The following is a 20,317-nucleotide window of genomic DNA, read 5'->3' on the forward strand; positions in this document are numbered from 1 at the left end:
AAAAAATACCAAGTGCGCTATTCGCAGACGGGCGGCGTAAACGGGTCAAATTCCCGATTGGGAAACATTGAAAACATTGAAAACGCGAAAGCACCGTCGACAACTACAAACATGGAAGAACCAGCGCAACTATCGTCAGAATCAGGAGGAAAACGACAGATCGAAGAGGAGGGAGATGAAGAATGGATTGGTCCTATGCCTGCCGAGGCAGTCAAACCAAAGAAACGAAAAGGCAAGTGGAAAATTTAAAGAAAAAAGGGGAGATATGGCAGTGTGTTTTTTTCATTGCTTTGTTAGGTGCTGTACCTAGACCTCTCGTGTTATTATGCAAGGTGAATTTGAGTAGGCACCATACTAATTTGAACAAATTTTGAACTTTTTTTGAAGTGCTAAATAAAAATAATAAGAATCAAGATATCGTATAGTTTAAATTTTCCACCAAAAAGATACGGTTTTGTTTGGAAATACAAATATTTTTCAGCCATATAGCTTTATGATCAGTCAGTACTACAGTAGGCCTAAATTTTGTAAAATTTTAAAATTTCTGACAAGGGAATTGCAATTCCAAATCTTCATAAGTCTATGAAAATCCATCAACTTTCGCTTTTCTTCATTACAGTTCTTGAGTTTGAGGATACGTATCTAAGGAATCTACCATCGGCAGAGCTGTATGAGAAAAGCTACATGCACCGGGACGTCATAACACACATCGCAGTCAGCAAGTATGCTTAAGATGTGCTTATAATTAGCACTTACCGGTCAGATGAAATCAAACCAAATTAATAGCTTCGTTGATTTTGAAGATAATTAAATTTCATGAGTATTGATGATTACAGCCTTTCTTGTTCATCGAAAGATATGGGGCTTTCCCAAGTTTGCTACTACTATTAAGCGTTAAATATTTTACTGAATATTTAGGCCTATGTCAATGGATGTCAAGCTTTTTCATCTTTGATTTCTTTCAGGACAGAGTATATAATCACAGCGAGTTGCGATGGCCATGTGAAATTCTGGAAAAAACAGGACCTCGGTATTGAGTTTGTGAAGCATTTCAGAGCACATCTGGGTAAGCAGTAAAGATCTTAACAATATTGTTTGTCCACCATTGTGTTTCACTTTGTCACTTGGGCGAATATTTGTGAATTTCATATTTGAAACTTTTTTGTTTTTGGCACAGGACGGATTGGGAGTATATCAGTCAGTGTGGACGGCATGCTACTCTGCACAGTTGCTGACGACAAATCCATGAAAATATTTGATGTTGTCAATTTTGGTGAGTACAACCTTTAACTCCAACCCTTGAAATTCCATGAAAATCCAACACCTGGATTTTGGTTGATTTTGATGGAATCAGGACTGTATAGCCCAGCTACTATAAGGGGCTTATCTTCCCAAATGTTTTTCGGTAGAAAAAACGGATCGTTAGTTGGCTGCAGACCTGTAGTGTAGAATTTTGCGAGATTCAGAAACTTTTAAATGTGAAACTCCCTTGAGACTTTGCTTAAATTTTAGGTTGTGTATTTTTTTCAAGTAATAAAAATTTAGTCTCGGTTGCATTTCTGCATCTTGTTTTTCAATTACCCAAACTTAAGTTGTCATTTTTAAGAGTGTATAATGCCAAATATTCACAATTATTTTTTGTTTAATTGATAGATATGATCAACATGATGAAGATTGATTATGAGCCGGGATGTTGTGAGTGGGTATATAGGTCAGGTGACGCCATCTCTGCATTAGCTTGGTAAGCCGGAAAAAATGTTCTCTGCAACCTTGAATCTTCAAAAGAATTTGTGAAAATTTAACCCTAGCCCTATTTGAAACCACAATGCCATAGTTTTCTTGGTTTATCAGAGAGTGCAGTAGTAAATAAATATATCTGTAAGAAACTTGTAGCACTTTCTTGTTTTTAAATTTACCCTTTTTTTAAATACTTTATAGTTCGGAGAAAAATACCGGCAACATTCACATCTACGATGGTCGGTCAAGCAGCATTGCAATCCACACACTCAGCTCACTGCACAGTAGCCCCGTCATCGTCATGAAGGTATGATACATCGTTCGCAAGAGATGACGCCCTCTGTTGGCTCAAGTCACAAAGTGACAGGCGTGATTTCCAACACTTAATTCGTCTAAATTTAAATATTACAAAAAAGTGTTATCTAAAAAGTATAAATATGAGGCATAAATAAATTGTTTTAATGTCGTAAGCATTTTCTATACACATGTTTATGACCATTATTTTGGTACCTTACTTTCTACAGTATAACCCCATCTATGAGGTGATGTTGTCAGTCGACAAACAGGGCATTGTTGAATACTGGACGGGACCCAAGAAAGACTACAAGTTTCCCACACAAGTTGCCTTCAAGTACAAGACAGATACTGACCTCTATGAGTTTGTTAAGGTAGGTTTAGAACATTTCTTTTACAAGGGTTCGGACTATTTGGAACATTTGAAAATGGTGTGAATTACAAATTGTGTTTTGGCAAACAGCTACAGCAAACTGTTGCCCCTATTCATTGTACTCACCGGAACATATTTTTTTTTCTCAATTAAAAGTGTTTCTTCTAGTTTGCATAATCAAGGCAATTAAAATCAACATTTCATCAAAAATTGAAACAGTTTGAATAGGTGGTAATCCCATCCAGAATTCTTCTGACCCTCCCAATTTCTGTTAAAACTTTTGTTTATTAAGGAACTAATGCTGACCACTACATCATTGGTTTAAAAGCTAAATTCAAATGATTTTAATAAACTGGAATCTTTTTTTCCTTTTATTGTGACAGTGCAAGACCGTTCCGATGGGAGTTGCGTTTTCACCCAACGGCAAACTCTTTGCCACTCTTGCCAAAGACCGGAAGGTATTTCAAAATTAAAGTTCTATTTAAAAGTCGGGTGGGTTATCCATGCAATGCGCATGCCCCTTTAAAGGCCAATATAATCACTATAGAGGGTGAATGGGGTAAAATGGCTTGCCCAAGGACACAACATATGTCCGGTAGCAAGATTCAAACCCTGAATCCCCTCTCAAACTCTGACCACTAAACCATACCCCCCTCAAACAAAGAAAACATTCACCAACCTATTACAAATTTGGTGTTGTTTCCTAGGTGCGGGTCTTCAAGTTTCTGACAGGCAAACTGACGCGAGTCTTTGACGAGTCGTTGCAGACATTCAGTGAGTTGCAGCAGATGAGACAACAGCTACCTGACATGGAGTTTGGTCGTCGAATGGCGGCTGAGAGGGACCTGCAGAAATCAGAGTCATTCTCATTAGCAAACATCGGTGGGTTTACCAGGGCCAACACAAACGAGAATTTGTGATGTAACGTGATATATCCAAGCTACAAATTTGCTCAAGTTGAATTTTTTTTCTTCTTTTTTTTTGGGCAGTTTTTGACGAGACCGGAAACTTTGTTCTGTACGCTACAATGCTGGGCATCAAGATCCTGAACCTGTACACCAACAAGTGCTCAAGAATGTTGGGAAAGGTGGGTTGAAATCTGAAACGCCGAAAATATAAAACAATTCATGAAAATATTTTTACAGCATGAAAACAAAAACGACAGTTTGCTTCATCTGCACGTGTGTTCTCATGCCACAGAAAACTAGTCCTATGGCCTGATGAAACTGGGTAATATTGCTCTTTAAGCATCATATTATTATTCATGTTATCTGTCTTCCCCCCCCCCCCCCCCATGTAGCCGGAGAATATTCGCTTCTTACAGCTCGCCCTCCACCAGGGTGTCTCCAAACCCACGAAGGCCGCCCTTTCAGTGGAGATGCAAGCCTCAGACAACCCCGCTCTGATCAATCTGAACTTGGACCCCACGCTGGTCTGCACTGCCTTCAAGAAAAATCGATTCTACCTGTTCAGCTTACGCGGGCCGGACGACGCCAAAAGGTTCGTTGTCATTTTTGCAAGTTTTGTAAATTCGTTGATTTTGGCCAAGCATTGGGCCCAATATCATACAACTAAACAAGTTGGCATAACTTTGTTCTGTGCACTGATATGTGGTATTATTTTATTCAAAAGAAATAATTGCAAATATGTTGACAAACTGTTTTGTTGTTTGTTTTAGCGCGGACGCGGAGCGAGACGTTTTCAATGAAAAGCCGTCCAAAGAAGAGCAAATGGCCGCCACACAGGTTTGTATTAACACTTGCATTTCCTAATATTGATTTACATCACCCCGACGCAAATTCCATCTGATAAATAGCCAACTGCGGTACCCGCTGCCATGTACATCAGATTCGAACCAGCCAACCGATCCCGTTAGCTCGATGGTCGAGTGGTAAGACGTCTGCACTAGATAGCAGGAGGTTGTGGGTTCGAGTCCCACCCGAGTGATTTTTTCCAACTTTCACTCGGGAGGTTACACACTGAGTGTACAGTGTTTATACGTCGCTGAAGGGCAAAAACCCAATATTGACTTGCATTTCAAACGAATTGCTAAATGCTCTCTTAAATTCTTTCCACCAAAGTGGACAATAATTCTAATCAATATCAAACAGTTGTGATTAAAAATGCATTGCACAAATTGCCGTTTGAAAATGTAATATTTTTTTTTAAATTGGAATGTGCCAGTGTAATGTCATAAGCATACAATGCTCCATATTTCCGAAAGAGAGAAAAAAAAATCACAATCTTACTTGGGTAGGACTAAAAAATAACTTCACCTTACCTAAATTCCATCCAAAGACATCAGTGATAAAGCTTGCTCTATTTGACTTTTTCTGTTTTGTCTACCCAGGGTACGACCGCACAGAGGTTATCTAACCAAGCCTGCATACACACATCCATGGGAGATGTCACCGTGCAGCTCTTCCAGACAGAGTAAGTCATTCTCACGCTGATACCGACTTGATAAGAACCAAATATTTATGATTACATTCTAAAAAATGTAGACAAAACAAATATTTTAATGTCAGAATTTTTTTCGGAAGACATGTATGCAGTTGGATAGTTAAAACAAAATGCACTTTTTACGTTAAATCTTTTTTGGAAAGTGACCCTAATTGACAATGCTTACTATTACAATACTGAGAGTTAATCTCCTTCTTTTGTTACTGTTGTTAGAATTAGGCTTTCAGGTTTTCCTACTTTTTTCTTGAAATTCCTTCTTTTTCCTACTTTTTTGTCCCACAACTCTGAAAAAATGATATGTGACGACACACTGTCATATGTAAATCACACAATGAAGGGCTTGGGCGCAGGAGTACTGCAACTGTACTTCCAAGAGCTTTGTTGAGGATGGAGCACAAGTGTTGTGAGTACAGAACATGCCAAATGAGGCTTATGATGCTGTGGACATTGGTGATTATCAACGAAAACTTCTCCTGAAAGCCTGCAAAAGTCCTACTTTTATCCTGTTTTTTTTGGGGGGGGGGGGAATTTTGAAAGAGTAGTACTTACTTTCCAGGTTTGGCCGCAGCATCGAGTTCCTGTAAAAAAAAAAAAAAAAAAAAAAGTTCAGAATGTTTTCATATGTGTTAGTTTCTTGATTGACATATTTAATAAAAAACTAAATTTCAACTTTTTACAGATGTCCAAAGACGGTTGAGAACTTCTGTGTTCACAGTAGGAACGGTTACTACAACGGACACATCATACACCGCGTCATCAAGCAGTTTATGATACAGACCGGCGACCCTCTCGGTAAGTTCTGCAAAGTTTGAGAATAAATTCATATTTAACTGACTATCAATGGTTCTATGCAGGACCTAAAGAGGGCGCTCTGTTGCCTAGCAACAAGGGCTAGTGAAGGGCTCTTCCATTTCACTGGTCCACGTATTTATCCAATGAAATCTTTGGGAATGGCTGCTTGAGTACCGGGAATGTTTTGCCTGAGTACTTGGCTATGGCTGGAAATAACACACTGGTCTATGGGAAGTGGCTGCAGCGGCTTCCATAGGCGTGTTTGTAATTTCTAGCCGTAGCCACGTAAATCGGACACGGCTAAACAGTTGGAGCTAGGTAAACTGGTACCTAGTCTCTCAATTATTGTTGAGACTGTGGAAGGTAAGGACAGGATCCAATCTAAAAATGGGAAGTGGCTTTCAGCTGCTTCAGCCAGCTCATGTATAACTACAACACATAGCCAAGTCCAATACAAACTCGGCCTTGAGCCGCCATTTTGTCCCATCATGCACCTGCTGATTATCGTTTCCACTTTTCAGGGGATGGCACGGGAGGTGAGTCCATCTGGGGTGGTGAGTTTGCCGACGAGTTTCATCCAACGTTAAAACACAACCTACCCTACACGCTCAGTATGGCCAACGCGGGACCCAACACTAACGGATCCCAGTTCTTCATCACGGTCGTGCCATGTGTAAGTTCTCCGACCGTTACTCATGTTTTCTGGCTGGTCATAGATGGGCAAGCCTACGGCCCAAAATTTGAAATAGGATAATCTCGTATTACATATGGTAAAATGGGTGATTGACAACATAGCACAAATTTAGAAGTTTTCAATTTCAATGAAAGTTACAATTTTTTCTTTTTGTTTTCCTCAGCCCTGGTTGGACAACAAGCACACGGTCTTCGGCCGGGTCACGAGAGGCATGGAGGTGGCGCAGAAGATCAGCGAGGTCAAGACACATTCTAAGACAGACAAGCCGCTGGATGAGATCAAAATAATCAGCATCAGCGTCAAATAACCCTCAGTCAATTTTGCGTATGTTTTAAAGTACCTCAGCTGAATAAGTAACACTCATATACTGTTGTAGTGCAGTTCACAACATCAGACTCTGTCTCCAATTCCAAGTCCTAAGTTTGTAAAAAGACTCTGACTTCAGTTAAGACTCGAGACTTACAACAATGTTTCTGTCAACTTAGCCTGAAATCCTTGTATATTTATTAGAAATTTCGATGGAGATAAGGAGTTGTGAAATATCACCAAATTCAGAATATCTGAATTCCAAACTTGAAACCTGTTGGACAGGAATATTTTCATTGATTAGTTGTCAAGTGTGTCGTCATGCAAAAAGATCATTTTTGATTGTTTGCGCCATTGACAAACAGTTGGCTTAATAATAATAATAATAGTGGATATTTATAAAGCGCACGTATCCACCAGGACTGGTGCTCAAGGCGCTACATCATTATTACCCCTGCTCATTGGGCCCATGAAACATTACAAATACCATCTCAGCTCCCTGGGGAGTATACAGCTCGATGCAGCCTGTTAGGCGCAAGGAAGCTAATTCAATCACAATAACCATCTCTGCCCTCACAGGTACCCATTTACTCCTGGGTGGAGAGAAGCAATGAGTGACAAAGTGCCTTGCCCAAGGGCACACGCACCATGACCCCGCCAGGACTCGAACCCACAACCTGCAGCTTTACCCACAGACCACGAATCAGTGCCCTTAACCACCAGGCCACAGTACTCCACCACAATCCACAATCCTTTGCATTTCCTTGCAAGATTCTGTTCAGGAACTGGCAACTGGATCAGATTTTTTCCAAGAAGTCCTGATAAAACCAAAAGAAAGTGTAAATAAAACATTTTCAAACACTGAAAACTGTACATGGATTAAATTTATTTTCTCTTGTCAATATCATTACAAATTTACAGGTAAATGATTTTGATTATGAGTGATTAAATTTTTTACTTTGGGGATAATTTGAATTAAATTCTTTTTCATGACATTTTACTCTTGTGATCATGTGTGAATCTTTGAATTGGTCTTTAGCAAATTTGCGTATGCTAATTATACACTTAATGAATGTAATTAATTAATATTAAAGGGAATATACATCATTTGCTTTTGCTGTGATTTTCAGAAATGGATGGAATTGGGGGGTTGGAAATATATAGCAAATATAGTTACACTGACTTTTTTGAGGTTTTGGGTTCGAAAATGCAATAAAAACCAAGAAAAACGATCATTTTCCTGTAGTCTGGTTCCCTGACTCCATATAAGAAGAAACAGAGCAGTTTACATACATTGGGGAATTGTAAGGTCAGGGAACCAGTCTAGCTGGCTCGTACCCGTTCATAGGTTTGTAATCGATTGCAAACAAGTGCGATGGTCAATTGGGGCCAGTATTTGAAAAAAAGCCAGTTGTTTCCAACGCTGATCGGCCGATCAGCGTTGGAAATTGATACAAAAATACCACTTTTCTTGAAAATGACAGTATACCAGGTGTCATGATTTACAGGGTGCTTTACACTGTCATTCACTAACAGCCCAGCAAGTTATTTCAAAATGATTTGGTAGGTTTTTTTTTTATGTTTGCAAATGTTGTATTTTCCCTTTAAGCAAATCAGCCAATTAGTAAGTCAAATCAGTCAATTTACTAGTCGGTCAGTCAGTTAATCATTCAATCAATCAATTGATTGATCGATTAATCAATCATCAATCAATTGATCAGTCAATTAATCAATCAATCATCAATCATATGCTAATTATGCACTTAACGAATGTAATTAATTAATATTATGCAAATCAGCCAATTAGTGAGTCAAATCAGTCAATTTACTAGTCGGTCAGTCAGTTAATCATTCAATCAATCAATTGATTGATCGATTGATCAATCATCAATCAATTGATCAGTCAATCAATTAATCAATCAATCAGCAATCATATGCTAATTATACACTCAATTAATGTAATTAATATTAAGCAAATCAGCCAATTGATCAGTCAATCAATTAGTCAATCAATTAATCAATCAATCAGCAATCAAACAGATCATCAATTGATCGATCAATCAACCAATAAGTCAATCAATCAGCAATCAAATAGATCATCAATTGATCAATCAGTTAATCAGTGCCAATCATTGTTCTAATTGGCCCATTCTCTGTGCATTAACTATCGATAACTGATAAGTTTTATTATTGATGATCAGTTATCCAGTCAATACCTGATAAGCATGTCAATAACCCAAATGCATAAATCATGATAAAATTCTAGGTTTAGTTGATTCACTTTCGGTCCTCCAATATAAAAATTTCATGGAACTTTTTGTTTATTTATTTAAAAAGGAATCGGTACCATGTTTTAAGTCAGCTGGGTTAAGCTAGACAAACGCTTTGGGATAAACAACTTAGGGGCCAGCCACCATACTTGAAAGACCTTGACTAAGCATCTAGAAAGGACCCAGCCTCAAATCTCTTTAATGCATCCAATAATTTATAAGACTCGTACGACCAGCCTTGACCTATGAGTGCGGGGATGTTAGCATGACGTCTGGTAATGATGACTCGACCGTGGAATCAAAAGGCAAAACATCTGGCAAGCTCAGCCAGGCACAGTTCGTCTTATTGCATCCACTAAACGACAAGCGTGCGAACTTTAGTCCCAATTTGTGACCAAAATGTGGTCGTTTGTTCTTCTCCTCGTGATTTTCCCAGCTGTATCGACTGCTCATGGAGGCGGGGATCACCATCAGGAACTTATTACTGATTTGAACCAGGCTAGGGAGTTCTTAGCCAGCTACAACGAGAGTTTATCGGTGCTGGAGTATGAAGCCACTCTAGCTGGCTGGGAGTTTTCCACCAATATCTCGGATCACAACGAGCAGAAGGAGGTGGGTGTATTTTAGCTTTTTTTTTTTGCATACCGTCATATTGAAACGTAACGAAAGCGAGGTCAAACTAGCAAAAACCAGGACTCTATATTAGCACCGTTTCTGAGTAGTTACGTAAGATTTCATTCAAGGGGCAAAAGCCTGGCAGTACAGTCATCTTTTTCAACCCAAGTGCGAGAAAATCCGTGGTAGTGTAGCCTATAGTCCATATAGTCCGAGGTCGGCTGAAACCTTTTTCACACCGGCGCCAAAAACTCGCAAGGCTTGAGAATTTTTCTCATGATTGAGAAATTCAAAATTGCCATCTTGTGAAAGGTTGCCAATTGAATGTCTGCAACTCTAGAAAAGATTTTACCCTCACAAGTTTGTTTTGGTTGTAGACGTTTGAGGGAGGCCATAAGATATATTATTCAAATTTTCCTTGGGAAAAGGAAATAATCACCTTTCTCCATCGATTTATGTCACTAGTACTGACAGCGCTCTGCTGAAAAAATAATTTCAACGAAGTTTGTCCTGCAAACGAAATAAGGAGGGAACTTTTTCCAAGAGGACCAACACGTGACACTCTCGGCGGTTTTAGTGTTCCAGATATACTGTTATCCAAGATTGATGACTTCAATATATTCCGGAACTTGAAATTTATTTAGTCTGTTAATTTATGTTATTTCTTTCTATAATGAAACCAAGGATTCCTCAACAGTGCACTGGGCACTGTGGCTCGAAAGCCTGAAGAAACCTGTAGAGAGGAGACAAGGAGAAGAAATTGCAGTTTTAGCAGGTGGGAGGAAAACCCCAGAAGAATATTCTGATGGGAAAACCCACGGAATCAGGCAGGGACTGAAAACCCAATCCACATGTGGTCTGGGAAGGAATCAAACCCGGGTCATAGTGGTTCGTGGAAGGCGAGGAAAGCCTAACCACTGCGTCAACCTGAACTCCTGGCTTCGGTACTAAATTTGACGATCCCGTGGGGGAAAATACCTGGATACTCCAAGACATGCATGGTTTCAAATCAGCCCTAATGAATATGTACGCAGCATGACTAACTGGACTGATGACTAACTCGGTGAAGTCACACTGCTTTTCGAGGTCAGAATTATCATTACACACGGACCAATACTGTTTCCTGCAAAGTAGTTTGCAATAGTATCTGTACCCAATAACAAGGACATAACTATTCCTTCTTAAAATGTGCATCAATTGAAAACAACATTTATAAAATCTCGCTCAACAAAAGAAACGTTCTAGATGTATTCTTTCTTTCTTGATAATTTAAAGTCTGTGAGTTTTAAAACAGTTGTTATTTTGACCCATATGTTTTGGGAAAGGTGGAAGCGAATTTGGTGTACGCGGCGTTTATCAATGAAGCGGGACAGAACGCCAGCCGTTTCGACGATACAACTTTCCCCGATGACGTCAGACGACGACTGAGCAAGATACGTGACATTGGGACGGCGGCGCTCGATTCGGCCAAAGTGGAAGAGGTTATTAACTCTCTAATTTTAATTGTAAATTACAAGCTCACCTGTTCCCGTAACGGACCACCGTCATGATTGGTTTAAAGGGTTGCCCCTCTATATTGACAATCATCAATTTTCCCCATCTTTTTTGATTTACATTCTTCTATATATTTTGGATTTTTGTTACCCTCTTTTGTTTCAAATTTTCACAAACAAATCTTTGATTTTCATCTCTCCTGCTATACAGTTGAATGAATTGATCAATTCTATGACCGATAACTACAGCACTGGCACGGTATGCCGGCCGGAGAATGCGAGCGTATGTCTGCAACTTGAACCTGGTAAAAAAGTTGTTTTTATTTTCAGATAATTCGAACTCTTTACTGAAATGAACCCAAGAGTTTTTCAGAGCAATGTTTAGGCCCTTCAGCTCAGAAATCACCAAAGGAAACGTACAGATAGAGGATCATGGGCAGTCTGATGATGGAAGATATAATACCGGTACTGAGTGCTGTTTATTGGTTTTAATGACGATTATTTTTCCCCCTGTTTTTTTTCTCACTATTTTAGGGTTGACTCGAGTAATGGCCAATTCCCGAGATTGGAATGAGCTGGTCTGGGCATGGGAAGGATTTCGGGACCGAGTTGGCGTTCCCAACAAACCTCTGTATGCCCGTTATATTGAACTTAGCAATGAAGCAGCTCGTCTCAATGGTAAGTCTGGGCCAGCCCACTATTCAGGCATCTGCAATCTGATTGGCGCAACGTCACGCGTTTAACACTACTTTGCGCCAATCATTTTGCAGAGGTCACGCAATAGACTGGTTCCCGGTTCCTCACTATCGCTTTGACGTCGGGGCGGAACTAGTCCAACCACGTATGGGACAGATCCATTTTGGTGAGGGTGCGTATGGAACATGAGGGGAAAATAGTTAAAATTTGTTTTTGTTTACTCTTTATTGTTAATTTATTTTTATTTTTACAGGATATCCCGATACAGGAGCGTACTGGCGTTCATACTACGAGGTCGAGGATTTAGTTGGGCAAGCTTACAAATTATACAACGACATCCTCCCGCTGTACAAGCAACTCCATGCCTACGTCCGGGGAATCATGCACAAAACCCATGGGGATAAAGTTGACATCAAGGGGCGTATTCCATCTAACCTATTAGGTATCGTGCGATAAAGGAACAATGACCCCACCCCCTATTCTTTTATTGTGTACAACGGGAAAAATAATGTCCATCTGAAATCAAATTTTAGAGCAGCTGGTAATGGAAGTAAATCGCAAAGTGACGATTTTTCTTGGTTTTGTTTTACAGGTGACATGTGGGGGCGCTTTTGGGGCAACATTTATAAACAGGTGTTGCCTTATCCGGACACACCAGATATTGACGTCACTGACACTATGGTTGCCAAGGTAACAATGATCAAAGTAAAGACACATACCCACAAGTGACGACATGATTAAACGAAACTGAATGCATTTTGTGTTGTTTTGTAAATGAAGCCCTGTTTATGATATCCCCATCGTTATTTTTAAAAGTCAACTTCATTTGATTTTTTTTATTTTTAAAATAAATATTTTTCCCGATCACTCCGGCAGGGATTTACCCCACTGCGAATGTTCCAACTTGCCGACGATTTCTTCGCGTCTTGCGGACTCAAGAGAGTCAACCAGAAGTTCTGGAACTACTCCATGCTGGAGAAACCCTCCGATGGTCGGGAGGTGGTGTGCCACCCCTCCGCTTGGGACATGGGCAACGAACAGGATGTCAGGTAAATGTTGTCAACAAACAATGACACGACGACAATGACAGTGACAGAAAACCGATGACATACAAACAAGTAATGTAAACAACAGCAAGAGGCTCCAACAAACAAATAACATTACTATACCTCATACATATTCGTGACCCTCAAACCATGTTATATTTGTATAATGCAAACAACCGCAAGCGGCTCCTTTATCAATGTTTGACAAATTTCTATATAGCTCGCTGATTATAGACCATTATTTCGGCCATTATTTTGTGCCGTGTTCATAAATTACACATGTATTTTTCTCACAATGCATCTGACCGAGTTTCTCCGAGCTATTGTGATCACCTGATCAAGATTCGTGATCTTATTGGTTAACGCGCACTGATTGATTAACAGACAAGAAGCGTCTATATATTGGCGGGACTATAGTTGGTTAATGTTGGGAGTGGTTCATGTTTTTGTTTAAGAAGTAAAATATTCTTTCTTTTGGCAGAATAAAGATGTGTACAGAGGTGAACATGGAGTATTTCCAGATTGTTCATCATGAGATGGGGCATATACAGTACTACCTACAGTACGCTGACTTGCCCACGTCCTTCCGTGATGGAGCCAATCGTGCCTTCCATGAGGCAGTTGGGGAGGTCATTACCTTGTCGGTAGCCACGCCCACTCACCTGTCACACCCGGATGTTGGGCTGTTGAACGACACCATGGGCGAGGTTGATAGTCAAGGTGAGTGAATAGGCGTGGTCTAGGTGGTATCACGTGCGCTTGCACGCATGTTGTGCGCGCTTCTGAAGTTGAGGCGCGCGCATTTAGCAAGGCTATTGGTTGAAGGAGCATTGAAGTGCGCGTTCAATCTGCACGCGAGCTAGGTGTCACTGCGAAATTGGCCTGTATACCGCCACCCCACTAACTGTCGTAAAGTTTTGGTTCGACATTAAAAAGTGAACTATTTTTCATAGCCACTAAAAAGTTTAAGACGGGATTGAACACAACGAAATTGTCTTTGATTTTTGTTTCCAGAAACGGACATCAACTTTCTTCTGAAAACTTCACTGAACACCATCGGTACTCTACCGTTCAGCTTGGCATTAGAACAGTGGCGATGGGACGCGTTTGCCGGTACGGTGGAGCAGGGCAAATGGAACGAACGGTGGTGGCAGCTCAAGTATGTTAATTTAAAAAAAAACTCAAATATGTCAATAAAAAAAAACAATTGTGCTGAGAAAAACTCTGATTGACTTCCCATGAGGTCAATAGTGCACGGTCTATGCACCCTTTGAGTGACCACAAAAATAGTTCCATACAAATTGTGTAAAATTGAAAGACGTTTGTTGCATAATATTGGACGTAATGATTTGGCTAATTTTGCCACACCCAAAAATGTCGTGAATGTTCCAGCAAGTCTCTGGCCTTTAAGGGATATAGCGGGGATATAGCGGGGATATAGCACTTTTGTCAATAGTGAAGTTTATGCAAATTGAAAAAGAGGCTCGTCATGACGAAATGGTTGTATTTCTTTGACATTTTGTTCCTTTTCAAGACATGATCTTGTCGGTGTCAAGGCGCCTGTGGATCGAACTGAGGAAGATTTCGAACCTGGCGCCATGTTTCACATTCTCGTTGACTACTCCTTTCTCAGGTAAACATATCTATTTCTGGAATACAGATTTGCGAGACATTCTTTTGAAGATCTTTATGGAACGCTTGCCTCAAAATAAAGAGCATTATCCGCACTCCTTTGCCAACTATTAACATTTTCTTTCAAAAGTGGACGCGCTACACAAACACGCATACTGGAATTTGTATCATTGTGGAGCCATCTCTTTGTTCTCGTGTACTAAAAATTTGGAATGTGAAAATCTACTTTCAAAATGCTCCTATTTTAACCAGAGTTAATTTCCTGGGCTGAAATTCGGACTTAGTATCCTTTACATAAAACACTTCAATTTGCGACTGATCACATTCAACACACCTTGGAAATTCCTGCTATGTTTTTTTGAGTAAAATCCATAAATCTATTTCGTGCATAACTTTGTGGAGACGTATTCACCAAGGCCCAGTGGAGACGTATACAATCTTTTGTTCCCTAATATACACGTGTCTCCAGGTAGGCCTAGTGAATTGCGAAACAAAATGGCCACCAACGTAAAGGATTATTGTCAACACAAGGAACACCTGCCCAGCTGATGTCAACATTAATTGAACAAAAACAATACACTCGTTGTCCAGACGATAAATGAAGAAATACCTGTTGTATAAAACTTCTGCTTATTGATATGTCGTGTTGTCTTAAATACACCTTTGATATGTCAAAACTAAAGTGTTAAACATTAAATGTAATAGGCCTACAACCAAAACAACAAGCGCGAAAAAAAAATGCAATCCGAATTTGAATGGAACAAAAACGATATACATGTACTCCATGTGGTATGTTATCCATACCACAACTCGTGAAATAAACCTGTTGTTTTGAATTGAATTATCTGTTGATTGGTTGTGGTGTCTTAAACAAGTGAAAATCTTTTCCATATTCTTATTCCTTAGATATTTCATACGAACCATCATCCAATTCCAGTTCCACAAAGGTCTCTGCGATGCTGCCGGGCACACTGGGCCGCTCCACCGGTGTGATATCTACAAATCCACGGCGGCTGGAGACAAACTGGCGTAAGCATTGTACTGTGACAGCACGGAAATTCTTAAAACAACTATCATTTAGTGTTGCAAAGTTTTAAACTATATCATTGGCACACTGGCCTTCAGCATTCGTTTCGTGCATTTTTAACATGCCACTTTCATCACATGTTGTTTTTATTATGATGCATTTATGTTTTATAATTTCTGCTTATTTTTGTCGTTCTCTTTTTGAAGCCACATGTTGAAGTTGGGCTCTAGCAAGCCGTGGCCAGACGCAATGGAAGCCATTACGGGTCAAAGGTCAATGTCAGCCGACGCCATCAACGACTACTTTGCGCCATTGATGACGTGGTTGGAAGAGACCAATAGGAAGAACGGAGAGACGATCGGATGGGGTAGGTCTCACTATAAGATATGAATCCGATCGTGCCATTGGCAGATTTAAAAAAACTTATTTGAGCACTTTTCTATAAGAAATGCAACAAGTTCTTCAACCCATGCTAGTTAATAATTAATTAAGGTAATTAATAGGCTTTATATAAGAAGTGTATTTGAATTTTGGTCGGGAAAGCTAGTTACTGTTGGAAGATGCAAAAGCTTAAAATATAAAGTATGTTTATTTATTCTTTTTTGCAGACTCTGGAGGTGTGGTTTATAGCATGTCGTTGACACTTCTGCTAGCGTGCATGTTGGTGGCAACATATGCCGTCTAATCGTACCTATTCACGGCCTAGTCATTTCCCCATCGCACGGTAAACCCACGGAAAGGAATTATACTTGTCCCGCTGACAGAGCAGGAAATTCGGCACAGATCGAAACGTTGATTCATCATCCCAGGTGCGCATTAACGGAGTAATGTTGTTGGAACGCATCCAGGTTCTCAGCTCTTGACCAGATTTTAGCGGGAAATGGTACAATTTGGCGTTCAATGACAAACTAACTGTACGTAGGCCTACGTCTTTACTTAAAATTGGCTTCCAAATTTTTGTCCCGAGACTTTTTTAATCCAAATAGTTCTCTAAATACCTCTTGGATTTTTTGCTCGATCCCTGGTATGAAATAAACCGAACCAGATAAGTTGTATGGCCCTGCATGGGACCGACCCGATTCTTGCAGTATAGTAAGATAGGCGTATGCCTTAATACGATCGCAGTGTAACTATCTGTAATTTAAAGGGAGTTGTATCAATGCAGTGCGAATTACATTGAATTGGTTTTGACAGGTTAACCTTATGGGTTTTTTAAATGTTATTCTCGACCGGTATCTTCTTCCTTCCTTCATTCTAAATCCACGATGATTCCACTAGATCTGCTTTAATCCCGTAGGCATTATGGTCGACAGGTGTTTCTACACTTTAGCTTTCGTTTTTTGGCCATTTTCCAATTCTCGTCTGCATTCCGGCTTCATCCCCGGCTTACGGTGCTCCAGTTCGAACTAAATGAAAATACTTCGGTTACTATGTGTCAGAAATTCGAGGCTCTGTTGAGCAGAAGGGCCTCAGCTGGGACCTAAAATCCTGGAGCTGATTTAAGCCAAAGGTCGAACTGGCAATATGCCAAAGTTTACCCAAGTTTGGGGCTCTTTTTCCCCTAGTGCAATGGGCTTAACTGTCAACAGAGGGCGCCAAACCAATGTCGCTTTTCATGGATCGACGCTTTAAAGTTAATGCATTACCTTCATAAACCTTAAAATAAGTAAGATTTATCATTTGAAAAAAACCAGTAAAATTACTCTAAACCTAAACAGTGTCTTATCTAGTCTCCATTATCTGCCTTTAATGTTGCAATGCCTTTTCTCGAATGCCGTAAAATAAATTATGTGTCACTCACAAAATCTTTTCAGTGTATATGCTTTATTTGACGCTCATAGTAAGAACAACCGAGTATAAGGCCAAAAAAAAAAATATTCGGTCTCTGGTCAGACCAAAGTTCCGGAATTGACGCGGCCACGCGGCTTTTTTTTGGGGGGGGGGCTTTTTTTTTTTTTTTTTCAAGCTTGGATTGTACAGACAAGGTGGGTACTATTTTGCTTTTTTTGTGTCCTCATGTACATTGGTGTCCTCCATAATTTGCCTTGGTGCTTTCGATCATTTGCCTTGGTGCAATTTCCCATTCCTTGGTGCTCTTTGGTTAAAAAAAAATGAGGAGGTGAGGAAATAGAGGGCGCTGTTGGAGCTACTGCGGAACATTTTGTAAAAAAAAAAGATCGACGCGCATGATTAAAATCGACGCGCGCGCTGACCAGAGACCGACTTATTTTTTTTTGTGGCCTAATAGGCCTATACGTTCTTATCCTTCTCGCTCAAAATAACATGTTCTCATTATTTCTACCTTTCTCATTTCTCCCCTTTTTGTTAAGGTGGTTTTTGAAATGTGGGGAAATTTGTATTAAGTTTGAATTAACCAATTGCTCTTTCTTGCCAAAAAAAATAACAAATAGGTAGTTTTTTATCAAATTTCTGCTCAGAAAATCATTCAAAAAACTTTTGTAGAGCGTTTTGTGCCCACGCCTACAACTTTAAAAGTCAGGACAACGTGTCTGATTGGCACGGATGAAGTTGGAGATGTCGATGCCAGAGGTCTCGAACCGCTGGAGGGCGCTTTCCACCACGTCGCTGGTGACGTTCCGGATGGGGCTCAGGAGCCAGTTCAGCTGGAAATTGAACAGCCAGAATCCGGTGCAGGAGTGAACCATGGCGTAGGAACGGTAGTCGGTGTCCAAAACCCAGTAGTTGCCGGCGAACCACGACTCAGCTATTTTTGTTATTTGAAATAAATATAAAATAAAATAACATTAATTCACTGAATTATTGAAGGCCTAGCGCATTAGTGATGTATACCTAAGATGGGGAGGGGGGGGGCAACATAGCCTTGTTTGGATGCCCCCTTTGCACCCATATGCGAAAACGAAGCCCGTAAAGTAAGTTTTGTCAACGATTTGAGATAGGGCCTACATTTGTACTTTGTCTTCTTGTGCGGGACGAGATCCCAATATTTTATGGCCCAAGCCTACTCCATTATCAGGAGACTTGCTCCGTGGATTACGGGTAATACTCAGACTAGAGGTTCTGCCGCCACGCCCTCAATAGCAGGATAATGCTAAAAGCCATGAATCAGGGCTTTCATGGTCGAAAAAGACCAAACGTGTTTTTCGAAGGCTAGGCAAAGTTGACGTATGAAAATGAAGAGTGTTTGCATAATGGATCATGACTTTATACCCACACAGCTCATAGAAACGTCAAAATAAAAAGTTGTTTGGCTTAAGTATAAGTGAACGATAGCCTTCAAAGTATTTACTGTGTACTCGTTTCTAAAATTCTTTCCTAACCACTGGTGTTAATTAATTAAACCAGGTTCCAATTTATGGGAGGCACATAGGGATTCAATTTTTTCACGAGAGGACCACTCATTAGGGCTTGAGCAATAATAGCTCATTTTTTTAATTCCTCAAAATTCTGCGCCGGGGTGAGGCTCGAGGGGGCTCTGGCCTCGAGCCGGGGAGGCACGCCCATATGCCCACCCCTTTATTCCTAACTATATAATACAAGCACACAGAACTGAATGTTAAATAAAACAATGTGGTTCAACGATCTTGTTCTATTTTTGCAAGAATACTTACAGAGCCTGACTTTGAGTTTGCCGGGCTGGGTGGGGTCCGGGGCGTAGGCGTACCCCTCGGCCGTTTCCACCTCTGTGCCTCGCAGGGCGGCGTTCCGCACGCCCACTGTACCGGGCCGCGTGCCGTTGGAGTACACGGCGTAGATGCAGCGAGTTCCTTCCTCGAATGATGTCTTGTTGAAGCGCATAATCTCATACCATTTTCCTACAGAATCAGGAGGAAATATCGACCATTATTATGATCATGATGCAGTTTTTCCCCCAAATACACATGTAGTGATTATAGGTTTGATACTGTGATGTTTATTGGGGGGGGGGGGACAATAGTTTCAGAGGGGTACTTAACTATTTTGAGGACCAGGTATTCAGATTTTTTTGTATACTGAAAGAAAATTCTTGGATTTTTTTTTAGACAATTTAATGACAGTATTCACATAATTCAGATCAATTTAAGTAGGGATCTCCCAGTGGAAACAAACTGTTACGGTACTAATACTGCATGTCGGTTTAGGTCTTGTCCGCGTCGTATTATTCTGCTTGTGAGCTGGAATATGGACGATATAAATCGTTTCTTACCGAAATACTTGGTGGCGTTGAAGTCTTCCTTCACTTGCACTCTTGGGCAGTTACCCCAGGAGAAGACTTGCGCCTGGCAGCAGGCGGCAAACACGGCGAACAGCAGCCCAACGAACACGGTAGAGCTCTTCATTTTGATCAGAAGTACGGCGCTGAAGTCTTAGCTCGGTATGATGAGAAACCTCGCCTTTCAGCGGTCTTATATTCTCGTGTTTCTTTGTTTGCAGACTCGGCTTATCTGCAGACTCAATGGGTTGTGAAATTTTCAGAGAAGTTTTGCTGTGTGTTGCTCGGCGCGGGAGGAAAGATTTGCATTTAGGTACCGCCTGTTTGCTGACAGACAAGTTCTTGCCATGCAGTGCTTGGTACATCGCTAGCAGCATGGAGAAATGTTTTATTTCTCCATGCTAGCAGTAAGCAATCATTACGTCATGTAGGTTTTGTTGAGAAATAATAATCCGTCTGGTTGCCGTTATTTAGCCAATATTTACGTTTGTGCCTTGAAAAGTCGGCTTTGTATCTGGGAGTAACATGAATAAAGGTAGGGAATGTGGATTATGTCTGTTCCTTGCCCTATGGTTGTATAATGCTGGGAATTAAAACCTTGGAGGCCTCTAGTATCTTGCACAAGTTTACCGATTGGTTTTTAAGAAATTCTCGGAAAAAAATATGTGTCAGCATTACATGGGACGTTCTGACCACAGGCAAATTTTG

At 40.4% G+C, this 20,317-nt stretch overlaps 3 protein-coding genes across 3 annotated transcripts; 2 read left to right on the forward strand and 1 right to left on the reverse strand.

The window, feature by feature from the left end:
- Positions 1–43: 43 nt before the first annotated feature.
- LOC119722510 (peptidylprolyl isomerase domain and WD repeat-containing protein 1-like) lies at positions 44–7,089 on the forward strand. Its single transcript, XM_038192667.1, has 16 exons — positions 44–232; positions 620–722; positions 966–1,066; positions 1,178–1,273; positions 1,654–1,741; positions 1,939–2,044; positions 2,262–2,405; positions 2,788–2,862; positions 3,112–3,286; positions 3,394–3,491; positions 3,705–3,904; positions 4,083–4,149; positions 4,755–4,837; positions 5,547–5,659; positions 6,181–6,332; positions 6,517–7,089. The coding sequence occupies exons 1-16, from the start codon at positions 112–114 to the stop codon at positions 6,658–6,660; spliced, it is 1,866 nt and encodes a 621-aa protein (XP_038048595.1). The 5' UTR covers positions 44–111; the 3' UTR covers positions 6,661–7,089.
- Positions 7,090–9,209: 2,120 nt separating this feature from the next.
- LOC119722511 (angiotensin-converting enzyme-like) lies at positions 9,210–17,313 on the forward strand. The gene is made up of 13 exons (XM_038192668.1): positions 9,210–9,541; positions 10,870–11,025; positions 11,249–11,342; positions 11,572–11,715; positions 11,987–12,175; positions 12,326–12,423; positions 12,610–12,782; positions 13,261–13,499; positions 13,794–13,938; positions 14,314–14,412; positions 15,318–15,440; positions 15,645–15,805; positions 16,047–17,313. The coding sequence occupies exons 1-13, from the start codon at positions 9,329–9,331 to the stop codon at positions 16,121–16,123; spliced, it is 1,911 nt and encodes a 636-aa protein (XP_038048596.1). The 5' UTR covers positions 9,210–9,328; the 3' UTR covers positions 16,124–17,313.
- Positions 17,314–17,675: 362 nt separating this feature from the next.
- Positions 17,676–19,953, reverse strand: LOC119722512 (apolipoprotein D-like). The gene is made up of 3 exons (XM_038192669.1): positions 19,604–19,953; positions 19,029–19,232; positions 17,676–18,163 (listed from the first exon to the last, which is right to left on the reverse strand). The coding sequence occupies exons 1-3, from the start codon at positions 19,734–19,736 to the stop codon at positions 17,928–17,930; spliced, it is 573 nt and encodes a 190-aa protein (XP_038048597.1). The 5' UTR covers positions 19,737–19,953; the 3' UTR covers positions 17,676–17,927.
- Between the last annotated feature and the right edge of the window lie 364 nt (positions 19,954–20,317).

Source organism: Patiria miniata, unplaced genomic scaffold, assembly GCF_015706575.1.
Source record: "Patiria miniata isolate m_02_andy unplaced genomic scaffold, ASM1570657v1 HiC_scaffold_15, whole genome shotgun sequence".
In the NCBI taxonomy this organism is placed as follows: Eukaryota; Metazoa; Echinodermata; class Asteroidea; order Valvatida; family Asterinidae; genus Patiria; species Patiria miniata.

Bases quoted from the DNA above. Each gene is read 5' to 3' on its own strand.
- LOC119722511 (XM_038192668.1), top strand. From the start codon at position 9,329: ATGTGGTCGTTTGTTCTTCTCCTCGTGATTTTCCCAGCTGTATCGACT. The intron at 11,026-11,248 runs GTTATTAACTCT...CCTGCTATACAG, and splicing joins ATTCGGCCAAAGTGGAAGAG to TTGAATGAATTGATCAATTC. The intron at 12,176-12,325 runs GTATCGTGCGAT...TTTGTTTTACAG, and splicing joins TATTCCATCTAACCTATTAG to GTGACATGTGGGGGCGCTTT.
- LOC119722510 (XM_038192667.1), top strand. From the start codon at position 112: ATGGAAGAACCAGCGCAACTATCGTCAGAATCAGGAGGAAAACGACAG. The intron at 233-619 runs GCAAGTGGAAAA...TCTTCATTACAG, and splicing joins CAAACCAAAGAAACGAAAAG to TTCTTGAGTTTGAGGATACG. The intron at 5,660-6,180 runs GTAAGTTCTGCA...TCCACTTTTCAG, and splicing joins ACAGACCGGCGACCCTCTCG to GGGATGGCACGGGAGGTGAG.
- LOC119722512 (XM_038192669.1), bottom strand. From the start codon at position 19,736: ATGAAGAGCTCTACCGTGTTCGTTGGGCTGCTGTTCGCCGTGTTTGCC. The intron at 19,233-19,603 runs GTAAGAAACGAT...CTGATTCTGTAG, and splicing joins CAACGCCACCAAGTATTTCG to GAAAATGGTATGAGATTATG. The intron at 18,164-19,028 runs GTAAGTATTCTT...TAACAAAAATAG, and splicing joins CAAACTCAAAGTCAGGCTCT to CTGAGTCGTGGTTCGCCGGC.